The 26,243-nt window shown below is 41.7% G+C and overlaps 3 protein-coding genes across 6 annotated transcripts in view; 2 read left to right on the top strand and 1 right to left on the bottom strand.

The window, feature by feature from the left end:
- The first annotated feature begins 851 nt into the window (after positions 1-851).
- Positions 852-5,202, top strand: LOC143286403 (uncharacterized). Its single transcript, XM_076593960.1, has 4 exons — positions 852-968; positions 2,528-2,705; positions 3,669-3,756; positions 4,809-5,202. Exons 1-4 carry the CDS (start codon positions 935-937, stop codon positions 4,998-5,000), a joined length of 492 nt encoding a protein of 163 aa, XP_076450075.1. The 5' UTR covers positions 852-934; the 3' UTR covers positions 5,001-5,202.
- Positions 5,203-7,895: 2,693 nt separating this feature from the next.
- Positions 7,896-23,611, top strand: LOC143286723 (phosphonopyruvate decarboxylase-like). 4 transcript variants are annotated; one of them, XM_076594432.1, is made up of 10 exons: positions 7,896-7,960; positions 8,587-8,693; positions 9,695-9,825; positions 10,531-10,690; positions 13,380-13,435; positions 14,834-14,940; positions 16,046-16,156; positions 19,087-19,192; positions 20,469-20,669; positions 21,617-23,054. In XM_076594432.1, exons 2-10 carry the CDS (start codon positions 8,597-8,599, stop codon positions 21,791-21,793), a joined length of 1,146 nt encoding a protein of 381 aa, XP_076450547.1. In that variant the 5' UTR covers positions 7,896-7,960; positions 8,587-8,596; the 3' UTR covers positions 21,794-23,054. The 4 variants fall into 4 exon arrangements, with proteins under 4 accessions (XP_076450547.1, XP_076450545.1, XP_076450544.1 ...); XM_076594430.1 differs by lacking the exon at positions 7,896-7,960 and adding an exon at positions 7,969-8,406 and having other exon boundaries at positions 22,923-23,611; XM_076594429.1 differs by lacking the exon at positions 7,896-7,960 and adding an exon at positions 7,971-8,406.
- Positions 23,274-26,243, bottom strand: part of LOC143286722 (26S proteasome non-ATPase regulatory subunit 2-like) — a 30,331-nt gene continuing 27,361 nt past the window's right edge. The window contains exons 21-22 of the mRNA XM_076594428.1: positions 24,948-25,062; positions 23,274-23,918 (exon numbers count right to left, since the gene is read on the bottom strand). Of these exons, the coding sequence (XP_076450543.1) occupies positions 23,845-23,918; positions 24,948-25,062 (189 nt within the window). The 3' untranslated portion in view covers positions 23,274-23,844. The remainder of the gene's footprint in view (positions 23,919-24,947; positions 25,063-26,243) is intronic.

Genomic DNA, 26,243 nt, shown 5'->3' with positions numbered 1-26,243 from the left:
TCCTTGAGAAACTGAAACAGTTTCTGATCTCTGGGTAGGAAAAATTACATCCAATTAAGAGCTACCCATGGATGGGAATAGTATTGAAGGAAAAAAAATGGAGAGAATTTATCATCAACAAAAAAGTAATTGTTGCTGATAAATATTTTAACTTTGCACCTTGTGTTCAAGGATCTGAAAAGATGCCGCAATTTATGGAGACCAAAATTAATGTGTCTCCAGTACGGTCAGCTCAACTGGGTCGTAACCTATGTACAGTGTCCAGCGATTAATTAGTACTGACAGATGGGAATTAAGTGTTGTGAATAGCTTTACTGTGTGCATGGATGACCGCAAATCATTAACTGAACAAAAGGCAATAGTGGGGGAAACAACTGCATGAAAAAACCGCAACTGTTTTAACGCATAAAAAAGTGTGTGTGTGTGTGTGTGTGTGTGTGTGTGTGTGTGTGTGTTGTGAAACAAAGATGGAATCTGCAGCATCAAAAAGTATGTAGATATATTCAATGTAGGTTCTTTAAATTGTGCGATTGGGTATGACCATAAAATTTAATACAACACACAAGAAGAAAACGTTGATGATACATGTAGCATTTGATAAGCTCTCGTGGACTAGTGCTTTGGAAAGGCCTCTGCCTTTTTTTCTTTTTTTTCTTTCTTTCTTTTCTTTTTCTGTCAGATGTGCGACAGCAGATAAGTCCACACGCGTCGTCTCCTACTTGTAAATTTTTTTATTATTCGATTGAACTAAAATGTTTCTTTGGCGTCATTTTCACATGCGGTCTGGAACCACGGATGTTATCATTACACATTTCCTGTATGACATGCGCATACACATCAAACATACAAGATGGCGGACAGAAACGTGCAACGAAAGCAGTCTCATAAATCTCAACAGAAATCTCATCAGAACTTCAAAGGAAAACAGAAAAAGATGCAATACAAACGTCAGGGGAAGAAAGATGAAGGTTAGGAAAATATACAAGAGTACTGTTTGATGTAATCCAGTTTTAATTCATTCTAAGTAACCGCTTCATGAGCACGTGTTTCCGATTATTATTCTTATTACCCTGATGCCCAGGGTAAAAATGTTGACCATGATCGGCATTTTGGTAGTGGGTGACAGTTTTGAAAAAGAAGAAAGAAAAGTGAAAAGAGTGGGGGTTATGGGATATGCGGGTCTGTCAGGGAACAGTGTGTCAGCAGAATGACACCTGAACGAATGTCAAGGATTGGGGCATTAGTCTCCTGGAGCAGGACGTTCCAGTCATGCACTGTCTGTGGAAAGGCGTTCAGTTTGATGTCCGTTCTGCAGGGGATCCTGTCAGAGGATTGTGCGTGGGTTCATCAAGGATTTCGCTGTTGTTGGCATAGGTGTGTGCACCTTACTTTTGTAAGTCCATTCTGATTTTGAAAAGCTTTGGCATTCCTGCCCTCCTCCCCCTGCGTTAACATGGTTTCCCACTGCAGCGCTTGCAGTATCTCGGTGGTGCTGGTTGTCCTCTGATTCTGACCTCATTTTAGATCTCATTCCACTTCCATGCTTGGGGTGAGTCCTGTCAAGGTTTTTGGCATTGGCAGATTCATGGGGCACTCTCGTTGGATGGACATGGTGGTGGTCTTAACTCTGGGAGAGACACTCACTCAGTCTGACTCTGTGACTTAGCTGTTATTGTCATCAGTAGGGGGCTTAGTCTGACTCTGTGACTTAGCTGTTATTGTCATTTGTAGGGGGCTCAGTAGGTAGTGTCCTAAGTATGTTAATCAAAACAGGCACTCTGGAACACCACCAAAGTGACTTAGCAGCAGTGCAGGTTCCCCTCTGGTGTGTGGCCTCCTGCAGTCCTGGTGGCCTAACAAAATGGTTCCCTGTGGACTGCTGACACTGAGACTATGACAGACGAACCTGGGTGTGGCTGTGGACCGGGGACAGGGAGAATGAATGGAGTGAGAGTAATGTTACTGAAACGATGCTGATGACAGGGCAGAAATATATATATTATAGACAGATACTGAGATAGATTGAAAGATATACAATATGTTCTGACATTGACTGACACTGTAGCCTGTTGACTATTCACTATTGTGCCTGTAAATTTAATCATCCCCAATGTACAAGATCAAGAAAATGTCAAATGTGTGCTTGGCTGACTCAGTTGGTTGAGTGCCAAATTCATTGTCAAAATATTGTCTCACTTGTCACAGGCAACAAGCATAAACACTGGCATTTTCACAAAGTGAACATTACTAAAGCCAAGAAGTGTGTCTGACTGGGCAGTGGCTGGTGGTCCAAAGAGATGAAAGGCTTGGACATGGGTGTGAAAATGATGTGCTTGCAATTTAAGAATTTACACAGCATAAAGTGTTGAAGTGGATTGTGAGAAACAGGAGGAAAGAAGGGTGGATATAGGGATGAGACGAGGAAGAGATGGGACATGAGGGAGATGCTTAAATGAAAATCATGTCGCCTGATGTTGACTGTGATCATTTTACAATATTTATCCATGTGATTTTATTTTTCCACCAGTGAAGGAGAAATGGAAGAAGAAGATAATGCACGACTACAACAAACTGAAAAGAAAACCACAGCCTGCAGGACTGGATGTGCAGAAGTTGTATGAAGAAATGTCAGATTCTGATGATGAACCCAAGTCTGTTGATCCGGCACCACAAGGTTCCAGTTCAACATCGGTTCCCAGAGAAAAGTAAGGCTTTGCTATCTGAGATGTGATAATTCACAAGCAAAGTAACTCCCATTCTAGTTTCACTGTGAATTGAGACTGAACATTGTGTTTGTGAGTCCTATGTCCAAGTTACTAGTATAGAGCTTTTTACTGCACATAATGTAGGTTTAATTTGATAATGCATAATTACCATCTGTTCACACATGCTCTCATAAACATGTGTAATTTTAGGCATGTATACACAGGTTTCTGTACATTTTTGTTTGCATGAACTGTATGATATTGCACACATGGACTATGGAAGGATACTTTTCTACCCATACAAATGTGCATATGCACAAACTGACAAATCTCTGTGACTAAGTGAGCATGCAACCATACATACACGCACAGCATACCCAACCATCATCCACTTTATGTGTGCACACAACCAGACACAATATTAATGTTAAATGCACATATTTTACCATGATTTATTCAGTCATTTGTGCACCATCTGTTACAGGCTGGCTTTTCTGCCCCACAGAAAATAACGCTTAGCAGCCTGTACAGTTTCAAGCAGGATTTTTTTCCCTGCTAAAATAGATTTTCAGTACTCTTAGCCTGTATTTGTTCATTTGTGTTAATAATTCATTCATATTATTTGCTTGATATATGGCTGTAATTTTGACATAACAATGACTGAATGAGTATGATCTGAGGTTTGAACTCTGTCTGTCCCTTGTCAATATCCCTCTTTGACTAAGTTACTCACTGAGAGCACTGAGAATGCGATATATTTTGCTCCTTCAGGCCTCTTCTATTATTGATTTTTTCTAAAGCTTTGCCCAGTTAATGTTTATGAAAGTTAGAAAATATATTTACAGGTGTGACAGTCAGCCAAAACATTTTTCTCCAGATAGCTGATAAAATTCTGCAAATGTTTTCAACAGAAGGAACTGGAACAGTTGTTGCACGTGAATCAAAAATTCAAATACTGTGCAGGTTTGACAGGAAGAAAGAAGCATCCAGATTCAGCAGAGCACAGTGGGAACACCAGAAGAAAGCAGAAAAGAAACGACAGAAATATGAGGTAAGTCCACCCTCTCCAGAAATAATTTGTTTGAAATTCTAGATTGTGATTGGATGTGATTGGATCTTAAATTAAATAGCTTTACATCCCAGGTTAATATGACTTCCTGACTTGCTAGCCATGCATAAAATTTGGCACAGAATTGTGAATTAGAATTTGTTCATTGTCCATTGTGCCTTTCAGGTGACATGTTCCAAAACATTTTTATTCTGGTGTTTCATTCGGTGTTTGATTTGGAGCAGTGACCGGCACTGAGTTTCATTGTATATTTTCAGAATCAAGGACTATTGCACTTTATGATGGGAACGTGGTGCCAGCATGGTTAAATCACATGATGTCACTTTCAGTCGGCACTAAACTGAACTCATACACTTCCAGTTTAAAACAAGAGATGATGCATTTCGGCTATATGATGCTCTCAGTTATTTCATCAGGCTTTTGATATAGCTCTCATGATGAGGTAAATTTAAAATGGAGTTGGAAATGTAAACCTCTCAGATGTTTCAGCAGACGTTTGGTAGCTCTCATAATTAGGTAAAATTAAAATAGACTTAGAAATATAAATCAAACACCAAGAGCGAAAATTATTCTCATTATAATTGTAACTATTTTAAGAGTTTTGTTGGCATTCATGTTAACATGAAAGAATTGATTGCATGATTCTTTTCTTTTCTCTCTCTCTCTCTCTTCTTTTTTCTTTTTTTTCTTTTTTTTTCTTTTTGCGCCTGTACTGCTCTTTGCATTTTTTCTGTAATGGTATACTTGTATGTGTCTTTTTAGATCCATGTGCCCCTATGGGTTTTTTTGGAAATAAAGTTTCACTGTTCACTGTCAAAAAGTTAAAAGGTTTGCTGGTATTTTGAGGAGTGATGGTTATGGGACAGGGAAATGGATAGCAGCACATCATATGTACATGGTAAAACTGAAGAAAGAACTTATTGTGTTGCATGGCAGGATTTGTTTAGCTGACTTGAAGGGACAGGAGTTAGAGAAACTGTAACTATGCTTCATGTCATTACAATGATTGAATGAAAATGCTGTCTGTGTTCCAGGAAATTCTGAAGAAGAAGCGGGAAAAGGAAGCGGCTTTAGAACATTACAGAGCAAAGAAGAAAGCCAAGTTTTTGAAGATGTGCAAGAAAACTCCCAAAGGACAGCCAATAATGAAGTATCGCATCCATCACTTGCTGGACCAGATAGAAAAGCAGTATGGAAAACAGAAGAAAGAGTCTGAAAACTCTTGACAAATTCCTTTGTGAACCCTGTGTGACTTTGGATGTGTGAGTCTGCGTGTAGACTGTTCAGATGTTTATTGGGATGTGTGATTGATCAGACATTCATTTGGATTATCAGCACATGCAAATTATCATTTGAAGAGTGTGGGTGTGTGAGACATTTATGTGATTAATATGTACAGATGTTCATTAAAATGACATTTGAATTCATGATTGTGCTGAGTGTACATTTGGATGCCTACATTGAGTTTGTGATGTATTGGGAAATGTTTGTGGGTATGAATATGGTGAATGTGAGAGAGTATGTGTGTAGGTAGCCTTTGAAATGAAAAAGTGTGTTTGTTGTTACACTTTTGTTTTAGTATTTAAAATTGATAGTGAATTGCTGTTATGCTTTTGAAACAAGTCATTTAACTTCAAGAATGTTTTCATGATTGGAATGGGTGTATGTGTACATGCTTGAGGAAGCTAACTGTTCATCGAGTTTTAGAATAGAACCCATGAGATATTGATTATCCTCAAGACAGTTCACATTTAACAATAAGATGAGAAACTGAACAGATCTTTCTCCTTTTTCAACAAAACTAGTCAGTTTCTGGGCTACCTCTCCAACCAATGTACATGCAGACTGGATGTGTTTTGTGATTGATTTTTGTGGTACAGTATTCTCCATTTAGTGGTGGATTGAAACTATGGAAGATTTGAAATAATTGCTGTTGTGTTTGCTTTCTGGTAATTTCAGCTTTTTTTCTTTCTTTTTTGTTTTGGGGGGGGAGGGGGGGGTGCCTTTTGTTTTGTTTCTGGACTTTTTTTATAACAAATTTTAAAAATTTACAAATTCAAACTTTTAAAATTGTATGTCATCTGATGGCTTTGGGAAATTCTGAAGGATTTGTATTTGTTAGTTATTGAACAAAAATCTGTTGAAGCTTACATCCATCTTTTCTTTGATCTCTGACATTGTAGTCGTCTTTTTCTCCACATGAATATGTGTTTGAAGTTTGAAGAAATAGCATCTTACACACACACCCTTACCCTCCAACCCAACTCCACCTACCCCACCTCCATCCCAAGCCCATCACTCTTTGGCAAAAATGATTGGGGAGAAAAGCTGAGGTGTGGCTAGCATGATGCACTGAACAAAACAAATATTCTGGAACTGAGATAAAGTTAATCTGGTTTGGTTGTCAAAGGCAATCATAAATACATATCCACATACCTGTTGGTCTCAGTACCTGTGCTTGTTTAGCAGACTGTGGTTTCACTCTGTTAGTTCCATTTCATCTGCCACTTGTGTTGAAGAACACAGTCTCTTTTGAATGTTTGGATAAATCTTCTTCTCCACACAACCAACATAAGTTTACTGATTCTTGTCATGGTAGGTGCATGCTGAGTATTTCTGTGCTTCCATAATCCACCAAACTCTGACATGGGTTACTGGATCTTTAACATGTGCAGTTGATTTTCTGCATCCACAAACACTCATAGAGGGTTCAGATACCAGAAGGTATGCATACTTGATGACCGGGCAGGTCAGAAAAACTTCAGTATGCATGCATGTAGAGCAGCATGCTTGCATGAAATGAGTTAAAAAAATTATGGTAATGATGCATGATACATAACTTTGAATGATGTGAAAATACTTTTACTGCTAAAAAAAACAAAACATAGGAATAAAGCAAGCAAAATATGCCATGCATTTTGATGACAAGTATTTAACAAGAATGAACAAACACAAATGAAATTAAATACTTAGGATTTCACCAAGATAGCTCTCGGGCTTTGAAAGAGTTTTCACAAATACAACAAATCCACACAAAAAGCTAACACTGTTGAAGCTGACAAAAAGTTGGTTCCTCAGTCTTCTTTGTCTTCACCAACATGGGCTTGCTGATGAATATGATTGTGATAATTTGCATAGTGGGGTTTTATTTTTGTCAGTTACCAGACTCTGACACATATTACAGGGTCTTTAATGTGCATATTTAATCTTTTAGCAGAAGCTGCATACTTTAGTATGTGCGTAATGGGTGTTTTTTGTTTGTTTTTTCAGTTTTCCAAACTGAGGTAGATTACAGGATCTTTGATATGCATATTTAATCTTCTAGCACACGTGAGTATAATCCCAGAGGGGGTCCTGGCAATGGCAGGTCTGCACATCTGTTGACCTGGGAGATAAGAAAAATCACTGTTTACATGATCAAGAGACATTTTAATCATTCGATTGCAAAGGAATCTTTTAAATTGACATACACAATGTATTGGGAATTTTGGAGGCATTATCTAGAAAACAGCAAAAAAGCACACAAAAAACAAACAAAAACACAGCACATGGAGCATTGTTTGATCATACATTAAATTGCAAGTGGATCTTTTAAAAACAAATATATTTGTAACGTACAGGGGCATGAAGGAAGGGATTATTAGTGGGGGGAAAAAAACAGATGTAAAGAATTACAAACTTCAGTTCTCAGTCTGCTCTTTCTCAACTGTACAATCCAACACAACGTAACTTTGATTTCACTGCTTTAATGGATTACATCCACAGCAAGTGGGATACACAAAACTAACATGAGTATGCGATGAATGGAATGCTGAACCTGAACATATTCACAAAAAGAACATTCAACTTCCAACCCATTACAGGGGACAAGAGTGTCCCAAGGGGAGGCAGTATAACCCTCCCCCCATCACCTCTCCTCACCTACACCTGTTGTCCCACCTTGGACACGGGCATCCAACATCCTGGTCCTGTGCCACAAACACACACACACACACACACACAAATGCGATCTCTCACGTCCATTGATGGCCAGATTGGCCCATGCAACGTATCAATCCAGATCCTGACCCAAATTTCCAACCACACAACAGTACACGTGAACCATAAGCGTGCATTCTGAAGGGAGCTTACTCACAACTATTTCCATGGAGAGAAAATCTCGAGAATCTTGCTCAAAGGCTTCGTGGTAAGAACCTGTGTGTGTGTGTGTGTGACGTATAACTTGAAAAATGAAGAGGGGGTTTGAGAAGGGTGGAATCGTAACATTGCTCTGTCCATTCGGGACTGGAACGCCCTCCCCCTGACAGCTGTGGAGACCACAACCAGCAGCTCTCTCTACCTCAGTGCCGGACCCAGTACCAGCAGGCGTCCTTCCTACCACGGACCATCAAAGACTGGAACGACCTCCCCCAGGAAGTCGTGGATGCCAAGACCATTGACACGTTTGTGTCACGGGCCTCCAGTCTCCCCCAGTAGCCCAGATTTTTTTTTTCTTTTTTTTTTTCTCCCCAGTGCGCATCCGACCTCCCCTCAAAATGACGGAATAGTCAACATGATGACTGCGGTGACTACGATGGAAGAAGAAGAAGAAGAGGAGGAAGAAGGAAAGCCGAAAGTAATCTTGAACAAAGTGTAAGTTCAAGTAATGTTCGCATTGTTGAGAGCACTGCGATGGCTTTTGACCATCATTGTTGCAATTTTGTTGTTGGCGACGGTTTAGTGCAAACACCTACAACTAATTTGAGGACGACCCTTTGTCGCTGCATTTGTTTTATAATTATGTTGGTTTTTTTTCTTTTTTTTTTTTAACAGAAACATAGCCATGGGCACCCCACTTCTTGACCCAGCTGTGTTTTACCAAGCTCTGAAAGATTCTGGTGTGGAGTTTTTCTGTGGTGTTCCAGATTCTCTTCTTAAAGGTATCTGTGTGTGTGTGTGTGTGTGTGTGTGTGTGTGTGTGTGTGTGTTTATGCCTCTGTGTGCATTCATGTGTGCATATGTGTATATGTGCACGCACACATGCAGTTCTATTCATGTTTCATTGTCTATCTGGTCTGCCCACTTCTTTTCTTTTGAGGGCTCCAGTGTGGCCAGTCCAGCTCCATTGCCATATCCTTGATTTCCTTGCTGATGAGAACCTGGTTGGTTCTTTGCCTGCACATCATTGTTTAATATTCTTTACAGACACCTAATGCCCCAAATGCGTACTCAGAGCATGGAATGCTAACCTACACCCCTCACCCTTCTCCCTCAGCTGTTTCCCATCCTTGTTTATATAGTCAGCTTGTATTATGATCCCCAGATTTTATTCTTCCTACCCCACATCAGAAAAACCCTTGGTTGTTTGTCATTTGTCTCCCAGTTAGTCGTTAGAGATCTGGCATTTCTTTCATCTGCGTTTCTGTGTCTTTAAAAATCACCAGTGCCACTTGCAAGTATGGTTTATCAGGCTCTTTAGGTTCAAAATAATTATGTTGATAATCACTTTACCTATTTTATATATCATAACTTAGTGAATTACTACCACCAACTTCCCAGCCACAAAACTAACACTACTCACATGGGTTTAAAAATATATGTTGTTACACACAAGGTCAGAATAAACTGTTGTAAGCAAATAGTCATGTATTTGTACTGTGAATCATCCATACAGACATATATATTCAAAGTCTTATAAACAGTTGTGAGCTACTGTGTATTGTACTGTGTATCATCCATACAGACATATATACAAAGTCCAATTATAAACAGTTGTGAGTTAACGTGTATTGTACTGTGAATCATCCATACAGACATATATACAAAGTCCAATTATAAACAGGTGTGAGCTAACGTGTATTGTACTGTGAATCATCCATACAAAGTCCAATTATAAACAGTTGTGAGCTAACGTGTATTGTACTGTGAATCATCCATGCAGATTTCTGTGCCTACGTGACAAAGACAGCGCCAGAGGAGAGCCATTTCATCACAGCCAGTGAAGGGAACGCTGTTGCCATGTGTACTGGCTACCATCTGGCCACCGGCAAAACGGGCATGGTGTATTTACAGGTGAATGGTGTTTACCAGTGTCTGGACTCAATAGTATTGTGTTGATTTGTATTGTATTGTTATTGTATTGTATTGTATTGTTATTGTATTGTATTGTGTTGATTACTCTTTGTCAAAACAGGTTTCTCTGTGTGAAATTCAGGATGCTCTCTCAGGGGAGAGTGTGTCACTACAGTGCAGCACCTGCTGTGTGTGTGTGTGTGTGTGTGTGTGTGAGTGTGTCTGTGCACATGTGCATTTGTGTGTGTGTTTCTGTGTGTGCACACACATGTGTGTGTGTGTGTGTGTGTGTGTGTGTCTTTGTTTGTTCTTTTGTTTAATGCCTATCCACAAGTGTGATTTTGTGTGTGGAGGGGGGAGGGGGGTGTGGGGGGGGGGGGGTCTGCATGTGCGTGTGTGTGTTTGTGTGCATGTATGTGAGCGTGTGTGTGTTTGCTAATGTGCATTTTTGATTACAAATTTATTTGACTGTAACCTTTCTTTGTATTTTGTATCATCTTTTGTTCAACTTACTTGTGATTGCTGCATGACTTCCTCTGCCCTGGTCCCTGTCAATGGACAGACACTGCAGAAAACCTTGACTTGAACTCACCACAAACATTGTAAGGGATGGACATTGAAACCTGACGTTATCACGAGAGCAGGGTATTGAGGTCTCATCCTAGGTGCTCAAGTGGAGGGACTGTGTGCTGTGTGTGGTTTCAGAACTCAGGACTGGGCAATGTGGTGAACCCCTTGATGTCTCTGGCAGCGCCCTCTGTGTCCAGCATCCCCGTCTTGCTGCTGATTGGCTGGCGGGGTGAGCCAGGGGTCAAGGACGAACCTCAGCATGTCACACAGGGTCGCGTCACCGAGAGTTTGCTGGGTGAGTTTAGAGCGAAACTCAGCAATGTCAGGGCGTCAAGGCTGGGTGGGTGGTTTGCAATGTTCAGTTGTGTGAGTGCGTTCTGGCACTTGCTTCCGTGTGTGGAGGGGGTGGGGGGTATTGATGGGGGAGTTGGGGAGTGGATAACAAGATGTAAAGGGCTTTGAGCAGGAATTCTGGAGAAACACGCTATATAAATGTCCTTTTTTTTTTTTTTTTTCCTTTTTTGTCACAAAAGATTTCTCTATGTGAAGTTCGGGCTGCTCCCCCCAGGGAAAGTGCGTCGCTAGGTTTTTTTCTGCCTGCAGTTTTTATTTGTTTTTCCTATCGAAGTGGATTTCTCTACAGAATTTTGTCAGGGACCACCCTTTTGTTGCCGTGTGTTCTTTTATGTGCGCTAAGTGCATGCTGCACACGGGACCTTGGTTTATCATCTCATCCAAATGACTAGCGTCCAGACCACCACTCACGGTCCAGTGGAGGGGGAGAAAATACTGGCGACTGTGCTGTGAATTGAACCAGTGTGTTTAGATTCTCTCACTTTTTAGGCGGACGCGTTACCTTTAGGTCATCACTCCACTATAATCTGCATTGTGTAAGAACTGTTTGGTTGTCCGGTTCATTTGGTTTCTAAAAATCTGTGTTGGAATAAAAAACAAAAAAGACTAGTGTATCAATATTATCCAAATGTAAGGAAAAGTAGATATCTAGCAAGATAATATTTGAATAACATTTCCATAGGGCACTGCCTTTTTCTTCAGGTCCTTCTGATCTCGATGGTGGAGAGTTTTCCAATCTCCCAGGTCAACATATGTGCAGACCTGCCAGTGCCTGAACCCCCTTCATGTGTATACGCACACAGAAGATCAAATACGCATGGTAAAGATCCTGTAATCTATGTCAGCATTCGGTGGGTTATGGAAACAAGAACATACCCAGCATACACACCCCAGAAAAACGGAGTATGGCGGGGTAAAAAAACAAAACGGTCATACACATAAAATGTTATGAATGATGCATGTTCGTCTGAGTGTGTATGTGTGCGTGCCTGAAATCTGATTGAAAGACACAGGAAATGAATGATGAGCGCCCAATGGCAGCCGTCAGTCGGCTATACCCAAGTAGGCAGCCTGCTGTGCAAATGACCCCGTGTTTGTAAAGCGCTTAGAGCTTGGTCTCCGACCGAGGATAGGCATTATATAAGTATTCATATCAATCAATCAATCTGAATTATACAACTGTTCAGTTCTTCAACTTATGTGTCACACCTGCCTTCAAAAAGTCTTTACAGGGAAAGAGAGAGAGAGAGGGGAAAAAAGGACAACCCCCCGCCCCCTCCCTCACATCCTCTTCAAAACACTTGTACTAGCAGTTTATTGTTTGATTGTTGTTGTTGTTGTTCATTGTAATTAACCATAAGTGCACAGGAACAGGTGTCGAGATGACTGCTGTCAAAAGAGGGCGCTAGCTAGCGGGACAAAGGGGAGGTTACCTACTTCCGGGAGGTTATCGGCGGTAGTTGCTTTCATTTTCTTCGCATAGGCGGATAGTAGTTTGCACAGGACAGGAATGTCAGACCCCTGCCGGAGTCTGCACTAGTTGGGTCACGGTAAGTATGTTATTTAAACGTAATTTTAGATAGAAGATTTCCGGTTTCTTTTCCAATAATGTAGAAGTGGTATGCTCATTGTTCCCTATGATGATGCTACAATGCTGCCACCCGCTTTTGCCTCGGCTTTGTTGCCGTTACTGTAATGAGTTGACATAATAGATGCTACTGCTCTGTTATAACTGGTCTCATTATTATTAATGTTATCTTAATGTTATTACTTATTCTACTGCTGTTACAGGCGTGATAATTATTGAAACCATTATCACTACTGCAATCAGTAATGTGTCACCGTTGTTTGTTTGAATGATGGGACAAGTAGTTAAATGTGTGTGTGTTCTTTTTCGTTGTTTTTTTTTTTTCTTCTTGGATGTTATTTTTTTGTGAAAAAGTCTTTACAGCATTTGAAGACTGGAGTTAGCTGTGTTACTGGATGAAAAGACAAAACTTCATGCAACCGCTGGTTTTTTTCGGGGGAGTTAAAACTATTTTTCCACAATTTTTCATTTTTGAAACTGTATTTTATATTTTGTATTTGTATTTGTATTTCTTTTTATCACAACAGATTTCTCTGTGTGAAATTCGGGCTGCTCTCCCCAGGGAGAGCGCGTCGCTACACTACAGCGCCACCCATTTTTTTGTATTTTTTCCTGCATGCAGTTTTATTTGTTTTTCCTATCGATGTGGATTTTTCTACAGAATTTTGCCAGGAACAACCCTTTTGTTGCCGTGGGTTTTTTTACGTGCGCTAAGTGCATGCTGCACATGGGACCTCGGTTTATCGTCTCATCCAAATGACTAGCGTCCAGACCACCACTCAAGGTCTAGTGGAGGGGGAGAAAATATCGGCGGCTGAACCGTGATTCGAACCAGCGCGCTCAGATTCTCTCGCTTCCTAGGCGGACGCGTTACCTCTAGGCCATCACTCCACATATTCTGGCTTATAAACACACAGGAAGTATGGATTCCACAAAGGGCCAACATATAAAGTGTTCATTTCCGGTTGTTGGTTTTTTTAAAAGGAGTATGTGTTTGTCAGTTGGTACCACCCAATGTTTTCTGTCTGTTTTTTGTTTACAGAGACAATGCAGATTCCTTGTCGCATTTTACCTCAACAGGAAGAGGACATGAGAAGGGTAATAAGGTTTGACAATATGACTGTTTGTTGTAGACTGGAAATTAACAAATAATGAGGCCAGGAGACGATATGATCAACAAATAGTAAAGAGTGGTGACTCTCTCTGTGTGCTAGCTGAATCGGTAGCGTAAACATCACTGACTTGAAGTTGTGTAATGGAGAGAGTTACCACTCTTTACTATTTGTTGTTTGTTGTAGGTTTCAGTGGTGAAAATGTGTACTCACTCATTGAATTCATGCTTAGCACACATGCACCTATTAAACTGGAACATGTAGAAACACCCACCAGTACACACACACACACACACACACACACACACACACACACACAGTGAAAGTGTACCACATCTTCACAAACTCACATAGTCTTGATTGTTCAGTGAGACAAATATTGCGTTATCTTTCAAACAACAAAAATAGAAAGACAAGAGAGGCAAGGCCTTCAAGACTCACTTGTGATACACTTAAAAAAAAAAAAAAAATCCAAGCTTTTTATGTATTGAGTATAATTTCAAAATGTAATGTTTAAGATGAGAAAGATCAGTTTAAAGCAAATTAACTCCCCTAGCATTACAGAGTAATTTCCCTTCTTTACTATCTGCACCAAAACGTTTGCAAAATAAATAAAACTTCCATGCTTAGCAAAAGAAGTTGCTGTTTGAACAAAAAATGATCATAACGACTGCTCTAGCTGTTGGGTCAGAATATCAGATCAAAGTGCCAAGTTTAGAGAATACAAAAAATATAAATATAACAGTAAATGCAGTTTGCATATAATTAGGCTTCATTCTTTTTTTTTTTTTTGTGCCCATCCCAGAGGTGCAATATTGTTTTAAACAAGATGACTGGAAAGAACTGAATTTTTCCTATTTTTATGCCAAATTTGGTGTCAACTGACAAAGTAGTTGCAGAGAAAATGTCAATGTTAAAGTTTACCACGGACACACACACACACACACACACACACACACACACACACAGACAACCGAACACCGGGTTAAAACATAGACTCACTTTGTTTACACAAGTGAGTCAAAAATGAATAAAGAAAAGCAATATGCAACCCTCTCCTCTTCACCCCCTCCCCTCTCCCATCCTCCCACCCTCACCCCCACTCACAGGCATATATTGCAACACCTGTCATATGCTGCAACACCTGTCATATGCTGTAACACCTGTCACACACACTGCAACACCTGTCACACATACTACAACACCTGTCACACAACACTGGTATTCAGGCATATATTGCTTCATTAACAATGAGATGCTGGAAAGAAAATTTATGGACATGTTGTCACCATTTTTCTGATTTTTTTTTTTTTTTTTTTTCTCTTTACACATAATCATGATTTGTGTGTGTGTGTGTGTGTGTGTGTGTGTGTGTGTGTTCCAGATATTAGAAGAGGCAAGGAAGCACTTTGAAGAGAAGAAAGCACCGTTCAGCCTCCTTGTTAGAAGTAAAACCTTTTCTACCTGTAAATTGCCGCCTGAACCTCAAAAGTAAGTAAATATACAAGCTCCTTATCACCGAAAAGAAAATTGAGTGTTTTTATTTGAGACCTTGTCATACTGAGAAAATAAAAACTAAACTGCTCAAAACCAGAGAAGTGATATCCAAATGTTTGACAGGTGTTGCAGTGTGTGACAGTTCTTGCCATGTGTGTTACAGGTGTTGCAGTGTGTGTGACAGGTGTTGCAGTGTGTGACAGGTGTTGCAGTGTTTGACAGGTGTTGCAGTATGTGTTACAGGTGTTGCAGTGTGTTTGACAGGTATTGCAGTATGTGTTACAGGTGTTGCAGTGTGTTTGACAGGTATTGCAGTGTGTGTTACAGGTTTTGCAGTGTGTTTGACAGGTATTGCAGTATGTGTTACAGGTGTTGCAGTGTGTGTTACAGGTTTTGCAGTGTGTTTGACAGGTATTGCAGTGTGTGTTACAGGTGTTGCAGTGTGTTTGACAGGTCTTGCAGTGTGTGTTACAGGTGTTGCAGTGTGTGTTACAGGTGTTGCAGTGTGTGTTACAGGTTTTGCAGTGTGTTTGACAGGTATTGCAGTATGTGTTACAGGTGTTGCAGTGTGTGTTACAGGTTTTGCAGTGTGTGTTACTGGTGTTGCAGTTTGTTTGACAGGTTTTGCACTGTGTGTTACAGGTGTTGCAGTGTGTGTGACAGGTGTTGCAGCATATGACAGGTGTTGCAGCATGTGACAGGTGTTGTAGTGTGTGTGACAGGTGTTGTAGCATGTGACAGGTGTTGCAGTATGTGTGACAGGTGTTGCAGTGCGACAGGTGTTGCAGGGTGTGACAGGTGTTGCAGTGTTTGACAGGTGTTCCAGTATGTGACATGTGTTGCAATGTGTGACAGGTGTTGCCATGTGTGTTACAGGTGTTGCAGTGTGTGTGACAGGTGTTGCAGCATATGACAGGTGTTGCAGTGTGTGTGACAGGTGTTACAGCGTATGACAGGTGTTGCAGTGTTGTGTGACAGGTGTTGTAGTATGTGTGACAGGTGTTGCAGTGTGTGTGACAGGTGTTGCAGCATATGACAGGTGTTGTAGCATATGACAGGTGTTGCAGCGTGTGACAGGTGTTGCAGTATGCTGCTGCAGGTTTGCTCTGCGGCGTGAGGAAGCGCTGACGGCGGTGGTCGGCAGACTGTCTCCAGATGACGTCATCGTCAGCACCACCGGTATGCTGTCCAGGGAGCTCTTTGAGTACAGGTGGGTGGACAGGTGGACCGGTGCAGCACTGCATCTGTACGAGTTAACACGTTCGTGTCTGTGAATGTGTGTGTGCATTGACAGCTTTTTGTTGGGGGGCGGAGGGGGGATCATAATTTAATGTGGTCAGTGTTTCATGCAAGTGGTAACTTGGCATAGTAGCATTATGCACAAGAATGTGAGTGGGGTGGCAGGGCCGGGGATCACAAGTGTGTGTGTGTGTGTGTGCGCGCTAGCAAGTGTGCTGTATGTTTTTGTGCAGGCAGGGGATGTGGGGATGTGTGGGTATGTCTTCATGCTGGTATTCAGGTGTGGGAATGTCTTCATACTGGTATTCAGGTGTGGGTATGTCTTCATGCTGGTATTCAGGTGTGGGTATGTCTTCATGCTGGTATTCAGGTCAGGGTATGTCTTCATGCTGGTATTCAGGTCGGGGTATGTCTTTGTGCTGGTGTTCAGGTGTAGGTATGTCTTCATGCTGGTATTCAGGTGTGGGTATGTCTTCATGCTGGTATTCAGGTGTGGGTATGTCTTCATGCTGGTATTCAGGTGTGGGTATGTCTTCATGCTGGTATTCAGGTGTGGGTATGTCTTCATGCTGGTATTCAGGTGTGGGTATGTCTTTGTGCTGGTATTCAGGTGTGGGTATGTCTTCATGCTGGTATTCAGGTGTGGGTATGTCTTTGTGCTGGTATTCAGGTGTGGGTATGTCTTTGTGCTGGTATTCAGGTGTGGGTATGTCTTTATGCTGGTATTCAGGTCAAGGTATGTCTTCATGCTGGTATTCAGGTCGGGGTATGTCTCCATGCTGGTATTCAGGTGTGGGAATGTCTTCATGCTGGTATTCAGGTCGTGGGTATGTCTTCATGCTGGTATTCAGGTGTGGGTATGTCTTCATGCTGGTATTCAGGTCAAGGTATGTCTTCATGCTGGTATTCAGGTGTGGGTATGTCTTCATGCTGGTATTCAGGTCAAGGTATGTCTTCATGCTGGTGTTCAGGTGTAGGTATGTCTTCATGGTGGTATTCAGGTGTGGGTATGTCTTCATGCTGGTATTCAGGTGTGGGTATGTCTTCATGGTGGTATTCAGGTCAGGGTATGTCTTCATGCTGGTATTCAGGTCGGGGAAGGAGTGCTGGCCTTGTGGACAGTGTGCCTGTATACAGCAAGCAAGAAAATCACAGGTCTGTGGTTCGAGTCTGGCACAGGCCAGAGCTGTCTGTGGTGTGGGTGGTAGACTTTCACATGTTCATGTACTGTGTACGTTGAACGCACTCAAGCATATTTGTATTTCTTTGTTTATCACAACAGATTTCTCAGTGTGAAATTCGGGCTGCTCTCCCCAGGTAGAGCGCGTCGCCATACTACAGCGCCACCCATTTTTTTGTATTTTTTGCCTGTGTGCAGTTTTATTTGTTTTTCCTATTGAAGTGGATTTTTCTACAGAATTTTGCCAGGAACAACCCTTTTGTTGCCGTGGGTTCTTTTACGTGCGCTAAGCGCATGCTGCACATGGGACCTCGGTTTATCGTCTCATCCGAATGACTAGCGTCCAGACCACCACTCAAGGTCTAGTGGAGGGGGAGAAAATTCTGGGGGCTGTGCCGTGATTCGAACCAGCGCGCTCAGATTCTCTCGCTTCCTAGGCGGACACATTACCTCTAGGCCATCACTCCACTCCATATAAAGGAACCCTTAGCAATGAAAGAACTGTCACTGGCAAAAGTATGCAGAAACAGCAATGCATCAAACAAAGTTCAATGCAGTGAACATGTTTTGATATTTTTGTAGTTCATCCCACCCCCAATAAAACAAACACAAATTGCTTGACAAGTTAAGAAAGTAGCTGCCCTCTCATCTTGAGCAGAGGCATGGACATAAAATCTTTTTTTCAATAGGAGATGTGAAAGGAAGAGATTCTTTTCTTTTGAACGCAAACGTGAGATGCCTCTGGCTGATGGTAACGCGATGTGTTGAAATGCATTTATTGGGTAAAAAACAAGCTTGTTGTGACAAGAGCTGATAACGTATCAGTGTTGTAATGCATTTTACAGACCAAAAACAATCTTACTCATGATAAGGCCTGGGAATATGTTGGTGTTGTAATGGTGTTCTAATGCATTTTCCAGGGCCAAAACGATCTTAGTCATGACAAGGGCTGTTAAAGCGTGTGTGTTGTAATGCATTTTACAGGGCCAGAGACAGTCTTGGCCATGACTGTATATGCTCTGATGTTATAATGCATTTTACAGGGCAGGAAACATAAGACCAGGACTGTTAATGCTTTGGCGTTGTAATGCATTTTCCAGGGTCAGAAACCAGCATTGTTGAGACAAGGACTGTTAGTGTTAATGTGTTTGTGTAGTAATGGAATTTACAGGGCCAGAAACAATCCTGGCCATGATAAGGACTGTTAATGCTTTGGTGTTGAAATGCATTTTACAGGGTCAGTGTTATAATGCATTAGAGGGTCGGAAACAGTCATGACAAGGACTGTAAATGTGAATGGGGCAGTTGTAGCTCTATGATGTCTCCTGTGAACTGTTATTTGACTGTCAAATGTGTGCAGATAAATGGGAACCAGGGTGTCACATTATAAGTGGATTTGTGTGTGTGTGTGTGTGTGTGTGTGTGTGAAAATACCCTTGCTAATTATTACCATACTTGTATAACATGCAACTTGTCACAGGAAAATTGTCATGGTGATAATGTTGAAGACAAAATATAACCTTCATTGCAAGGGAGAAAAAAAAAAGGACTGTAAATGTGTGTGTGTTGTAATGCTTTTTACAGGGCCAGAAACATGTAAATGTGTGTGTTGTAATGCATTTTACAGGGCCAGAAAAAAACATGTAAATGTGTGTGCTGTAATACATTTTACAGGGCCAGAAAAAAACATGTAAATGTGTGTGTTGTAATGCATTTTACAGGACCAGAAACAATCTTGGCCATGACCAGGACTTTCTGACAGTGGGGGCCATGGGTCATGCCAGCAGTATAGCCCTGGGTGTTGCTATCAGCACACCACACAAACAGGTCAGTGGGCAGTGGTACCAGGCGGTGTAGTCCAGCTTGTTTGCACTGTTTGCACAGTGGCGTGGTGGCCTAGAGGTAACGCGTCCACCTAGGAAGTGAGAGAATCTGAGGGCGCTGGTTCGAATCACGGCTCAGCCGCCGATATTTTCTCCCCCTCCATTAGACCTTGAGTGGTGGTCTGGACGCTAGTCATTCGGATGAGATGATAAACCGAGGTCCCGTGTGCAGCATGCACTTAGCGCACATAAAAGAACCCACGGCAACAAAAGGGTTGTTCCTGGCAAAATTCTGTAGAAAAATCCACTTCGACAGGAAAAACAAATAAAACTGCACGCAGGAAAAAATACAAAAAAATGGGTGGCGCTGTAGTGTATCCCGAATTTCACACAGAGAAATCTGCTGTGATAAAAAGGAATACAAATACAAATACTGTTGGTTTGGTAAAGGATTAGTTTTGACATGACGTGTGCATATTGCGACTCGAGACACGACGACCTAGTTTCAGTTTCTCAAGGAGGCATCACTGCGTTCAGACCATTCCATATACACTACACCACATCTGCTAGACAGATGCGTGGCCAGCAGCAGCATGGTCAGGTCTTTAGTGCATGCAAATATATTTGCATACCTGTCAGAGTGGATTTCTTCTATAGAATTTTGCCAGAGGACAACGCTTTTGTTGTGTCTTTGCAGTCGAGGTGGAAAGTAAGCTGAGTATGCAATTCTCTTTCTCTTTGTATGCTGTGGAAAATGCTTTTTTTTTCCCCCGTTTTCTCTTTGTTTTCTGTGGGAAAGTTAACAGAGCATCAGGGGTCTCTGTGAACATGCAGACCAGGAAGGAAATAGTACAGAAAAAAGCACCGTCTTCCCAAGAAACACATTTCTGATGCATGCCTAAAAAACAAAACAAAAAACGAGATATGAATCTCACAGACAGGCTTTTGCCCTTGATGGGAGATGGCAGTGTTGATGTATATATGGGAGATAAATCTTGAACATCTGTCATTGCCGCTCACAGGTTTTTGCCCTTGATGGAGATGGCACTGTGTTGATGTATATGGGAGATAAATCTTGAGTTTCTGTCATTGCCGCTCACAGGTTTTTGCCCTTGTTGGAGATGGCACCATGTTGATGTATATATATAGAGAGAGAGAGATATGGGAGATAAATCTTGAGCATCTGTCATTGCCACTCCCAGGTTTTTGCTCTTGATGGAGATGGTGCTGTGTTGATGTATATGGGAGGTAAATCTTAATCATGTTGTTGTCACTCACAGGTTTTTGCCCTTGATGGAGATGGCGCTGTGTTGATGCACATGGGAGTCATGGCAACCATCGGTCAGCGGGGACCGGCCAACTTCCGCCACATCATCTTCAACAACGGTGCCCACGATTCTGTGGGAGGCCAGCCGACAGTGGCCTGCCACCATGACCGCTTTTCCTTCACCAGTATCGCTGCAGCCTGTGGCTACAGGGAGGTTGGTGTCTGTCTCTTTTTATGTCACTTTTCTTTATTAAAATATGTTACCAGTGACAAATCGATGCCCCCCAAAAACAGATTCCCTACTGAATCAAAGGTTTCTTTTCTTTCTGTATAGTTTCGGTCTGATCCTAGAAGTCCCCTCCCACCCTGTGCACTCCCCTTGTGTCTCCCCTCCATTGTTGTATTCCTGTGGTGTGTGTGTGTGCTTGTGGGTTGGTTGGTGTTTAAGTGTGTGTGTCTGTGTTTTGCCTTTTTCCTGCAATTATTCTTATATCCGCATTTTATAGTATTGTATTGGTGGATACTGATCTTGTTTTCCACTTCTCTGTCTTCATGTGTTGTATAATGAACTACTATATATGTACTGTTTCATGTGAGGTGCTTAGAGCCCATCTATCGGGAGTTTGCATCAAATAAGTACAGTATATGATCATCACTATCATTATTAAAAGCTTTTCCACATGAGGTAGTCTGCCTTTCTCCACATAAAAGGAAAACTTTTACAAAAGACTGCGTGTGAAATCTTGGGACAGATGTATACCTTTCTACGAACACCAGTATCCCAAATGTATCGTCTGAAGTGATTTCTGTGGCCCGTGTCTCCTGTTGTCCCATCAGAAGTAGCCAAGGCTTCTGCAATGATTCACTCCGCCACCAAAAACAGCCTGTTGGTACTCTGATGCTTTTTCACCCTTATGCCCACTATTTCTTGCTGTTTTATCATGTCTGAAAGACGTAACATTTCAGGAAATGCTGGACCCATTTCGACAGCAAGCTCTTGATGACCCTTCAACACCAAGACAAGTCAGTCTACCATCCCGCAGGCCTAAGATTCTGGGATAAAATGTTGATGCATCTAAACAGAGAAAGAAAGGCATTGCTTAAAAGTTATTTCCCTCTGGATGATTTGATAGAAGGCATCCTTTATTACTTATGTTGCAGGCTTTCTGTGTCAGCACAAAGGAAGACCTGGACAGTGGCATGGGTCGCTTAGTGAGTCGGCCTGGGCCTGTGTTAATGGAGGTCAAGATTCAGACTGGCTGTCGGCCCGATTTGGGTCGGCCCACAAAGAGCACGCATGAAAATAAAGCAGAATTTATGGACTTTCTCCAAAGATGATCATGGATGGACACATGGGAAACAAGCTGAAACTGCAGTTACCCTTTTCGCTGTTAGCTCTAGAACTGAGCTGCTATCTGTATGCCTTGGGGTTTTAAAACTCAAAAAAGAACACACAATATTTTAATTCCACTCACAAAAAGATACTTTTACGCCAGAGAATCAACAGACAGAAAGAAAATACGAAAAAAAACTTAGCCGTATGAAGAGCACAGGAAGAGGAGCCATGATGGCTGCCGGAAAAAGAGGGCGCTAGCCAGCGGGACAAAGAGGAGGTTACCGGCCGTATTTACTTTCGTTTTCTCCGCATAGGCGGATAGTAGTTTGCACAGGACAGGAATGTCAGACCCCTGCCGGAGTCTGCACTAGTTGGGTCACGGTTAAGTATGTGTAATTAAAAGATACTTTTGTCCACAAAGAAACTTTACTGCAGTGATGCTCATGTTTGCACTGCACCCATATGCAACAGTAAATTGTGATGCACAAAGTACATCAGTGTTTGGGAAGTAGGTGAGAGTATAATACTGGGATGGTTTTATTTTCTACAACCTGTGAAGTTTGATGTCCTCAGAACATAGTGAACAAAAAATGTTTGCTGAAATTCTTATTTTTCCAGTGACAGATTTAATGTAATAATTATTGAGCATTACTTGTGAGTATACCATAGGTCACGACATAAAAAAAAAAGAAAGAAGGGTCAGTATGGACAGCTTCTTCTCTTCTTCTGCGTTCACTCGTATGTACACAAGTGGGCTTTTACGTGTATGACAGTTTTTACCCCGCCATGTAGGCAGCCATACTCCGTTTTCGGGGGTGTGCATGCTGGGTATGTTCTTGTTTCCATTACCCACCGAACGCCGACATGGATTACAGGATCTTTAACGTACGTATTTGATCTTCTGCTTGCATATACACACGAAGGGGGTTCAGGCACTAGCAGGTCTGCACATATGTTGACCTGGGAGATCGTAAAAATCTCCACCCTTTACCCACCAGGCGCCGTCACCGTGATTCGAACCCGGGACCCTCAGATTGACAGTCCAACGCTTTAACCACTCGGCTATTGCACCCGTCAGTATGGACAGCAAAATTAACTGTAAATCAAAATGTCATTTTGTATGTGCTTGAGCTGGGGTACTCTACCAGATTTATGCCCACATGGCAAACACAGGCCGCTGGGGTACTCTACCAGATTTATGCCCACATGGCAAACACAGGCCCCTGGTGTCAACAGACAAACTGCAGCATTGCTGAGTTCCATCGTCACCTATTCCAGTAATGGGTCATAGGAAATCTTATGACCTGTTAGAAATGGGTAACTAAAAACACTACTAGAAATGAATGCTGAAGACCAGGGGGAAGAGACAGATCACAAACATATAGTTCCAGGTGTATCTGTATAATGTCTGGATAAAAAAAAAAAAAAAAAAAGAATTCACGTAAAGAAATGAACACAATCAGAAAATACATGAAGCACAGATATATTTTTATAAAACTTTACTCAAAGACCATGACATTCGATCCACTCAGACTCGCACCACATCGCTCCTGACAACCAAACAAAGGTCCAGTACACAAACTGTTAAGTGTAAACAAACAAAGCAAAACCCTATTTCTTTAAATAGTTCAAATACTGCGTTTCTTTCCTTGGAAACTTTGATAAATTGTCTTTTGCAGATCATTCAAAGCAGCACACTCTAGCTACATCTTTTCCTGTCTGTACAACAGGGGTCTGAAAACTATAAAGTGTCTGCTTCTCAACATAACATGTAGTTTGCTCCTTTACTCCTGCAACCATGCCCACCCCTCAAAATTAAAGCATAACCTCATGACGTTGTAACCCTTTAAGAAAACTCTGTTTGAAAAACTTTTCCTACCTCAAACTGACAGGTTTGTGAGTGCACGAAAGGTTTCCACAAACGTCCTTGGCACAGCCAGCTGACTGGCTTTTAACATCACTGCTACAATGACACCCTCCCTTCCTCCCACCCAACCCTGAACCCTCTTCCATCACAAACTGACACGCTCCAGACGACTAAGGGCCAAACTGATTATGCATCAGCTTCATAGTCTGGGTTCTTGCGGAGTATGACAAAGCCTTCCATGATGGTAGTCAGTGGCAGATCTGAGACATGGAGTCAAGGAAATGAACACAGCAAGTCACTGTCCGACAGTGTCAGTTTCTCAAGGGCGTGTTCAGACAAGTCCATACACGCCACACCCACATCTGCTTGTTTGATGCCTGACCAGCAGTATGACCCAACACTAGTCAGGCCCTGAGAGCATGCATATATATCTGTGTGATCTTTCACAGTGGATTTCTTCAACAAAATTTGGTCTGAGGATAACTCTAATGTTGCCATGGATTCTTTTTCAGTGCGCCAAGTGCATGCTGCACGCAGGATGTCAGTTTATTGTCTCATCTGAATGACTAGATGCTCAGTTTTATTTTCCAAACTTGGGAGAAAGGGCGTAACTGGGATTCAAACCCAAACCCTCACTGTACTGGCAGGTAAGTGTCTTAACCATTCTGCCACCTTCCTCCTGGAAGGAATGAACACATCAAGTCAACATCTGACAGGACAGGTGTGACAAACATTCCTCAATGGTGGTAAGGCCTGAGGGAGAAAGAAAAATACCAGTTGAAAACTAAAACAGTTCATGTCACTAATGATATGATGTCCTGGCCCGTTGCTGGCTCTACCATCCGGCAACACAACGCAAGAAATAATTCTTCTGTGCTGGTGAGTTGTAAGTTTGCTTGTAAAACAAAACGTAAGAAATAATTCTTCTGTGCTGGTGAGTTGTAAGTTTGCTTGTAAAACAAAACGTAAAAAATATTTCTTCTGTGCTGGTGAGGTATAAGTTCACTTGTAAAACAAAACATAAAAAATATTTCTTCTGGGCTGGAAGCTGCAAGATTGCTTCCTTCTATAAATGGGTGTGTAATTTCACCAACTATGTGACTATCACAGAGATTGGTAAACTGAATTTCTGAAATAACTGAATGCACTTACATCTTCGTTTATGATCTGTTTTCTTGACAGTGTATGTTCGCAAACTAAAGAATACATTCTCCAGTTGCAGATCGTATGCCTGTGTGTGTATGGATGTGTACAAACGTGTGTGTGTGTGCACTGCTCCCAAAGGATACATTCCTCAGTGGCCAGCTCGGCCCTCTCCCCATAGGCCAGCAGTACAGGGGTGGTGTGGGTCTGGAACCCGGTGATGGTCTTGGGTTTTCCTGCCTGACCCACCACGTCCACTGCCTGAAACACACACACACACACTTTATTTCTCATACCGTTTTTAGTCTTATTTTTTAAAACACGCACACACATACACACAAACTCACCACCACCACACATACAAAAACATACCACACACACACTCAACACACAAATAACACACACACAAACACAAATAACACACATAATCACAATCACACACATGCACACACAAAAAACACACCACACACACAAATCACACATACACTGCTCCGTCATGAACACTGCTACAATCTGTCTTTCCCTGAAGGATGCTTCTGAATTTCCCCTAGTTTTACCCTCAACACCAACTACAGAAAAGGACAAAATCAGATTTAGCTGACACCAGCAGCTCAAGCACTCTGGCCACTCAGAATCTTCCTTTATACAGGTCTGTGTCTGGGATAAATGCCAGTGAAAATAGGACAAAGCCACGGGATAATCACCAGGAAAAATAGGACAAAGCCATGGGATAAACACCAGGAAAAATATGACAAAAACCATACAATTACTTTTTTTTTTCTCCTTTTTTTTTTTTAACAATCAAAGAAGAAAGATCTATACTGACTAAAAAAAACTGACATTTTTCCATTTCTTTATCGCATTATCTATATATATTTTTTTTGTTACATATATGGATATAAATGCTTATCGTGCCTATCCTCAGTCAGATACCAAGCTTTAAGCACTTTACAAACACACAGTCATTTGCACAAAGTGCTGCCTACCTGGGCAGAACAAACAGAGCTGCCTCTGAGTGCTCATAATTACCTCCCTGTGGCATTCAGTCAGGTTTCAGTCACACACACACTCGCACAGACATGTAACCTTTTACATATTTGTATTTCTTTTTATCACAACAGATTTCTCTGTTTGAAATTCGGGCTGCTCTCCCCAGGAAGAGTGCGTCGATTTACTACAGCGCCACCCATTTTTTTGTATTTTTTCCTGCATGCAGTTTTATTTGTTTTTCCTATTGAAGTGGACTTTTCTTCAGAATTTTGCCAGGAACAACCCTTTTGTTGCCATGGGTTCTTTCACGTGCGTTAAGTGCATGCTGCACACTGGACCTTGGTTTATCGTCTCATCCAAATGACTAGCGCCCAGACCACCACTCAAGGTCTAGTGGAGGGGGAGGGGGAGAAAATATCGGCGGCTGAGCTGATTCGAACCAGCGCGCTCAG

This window comes from Babylonia areolata, chromosome 10 (assembly GCF_041734735.1).
Source record: "Babylonia areolata isolate BAREFJ2019XMU chromosome 10, ASM4173473v1, whole genome shotgun sequence".
Taxonomy (NCBI): Eukaryota; Metazoa; Mollusca; class Gastropoda; order Neogastropoda; family Buccinidae; genus Babylonia; species Babylonia areolata.
Note: the sequence above shows the minus strand (reverse complement) of the source record. Positions and strands in the feature narration are given on the sequence as shown.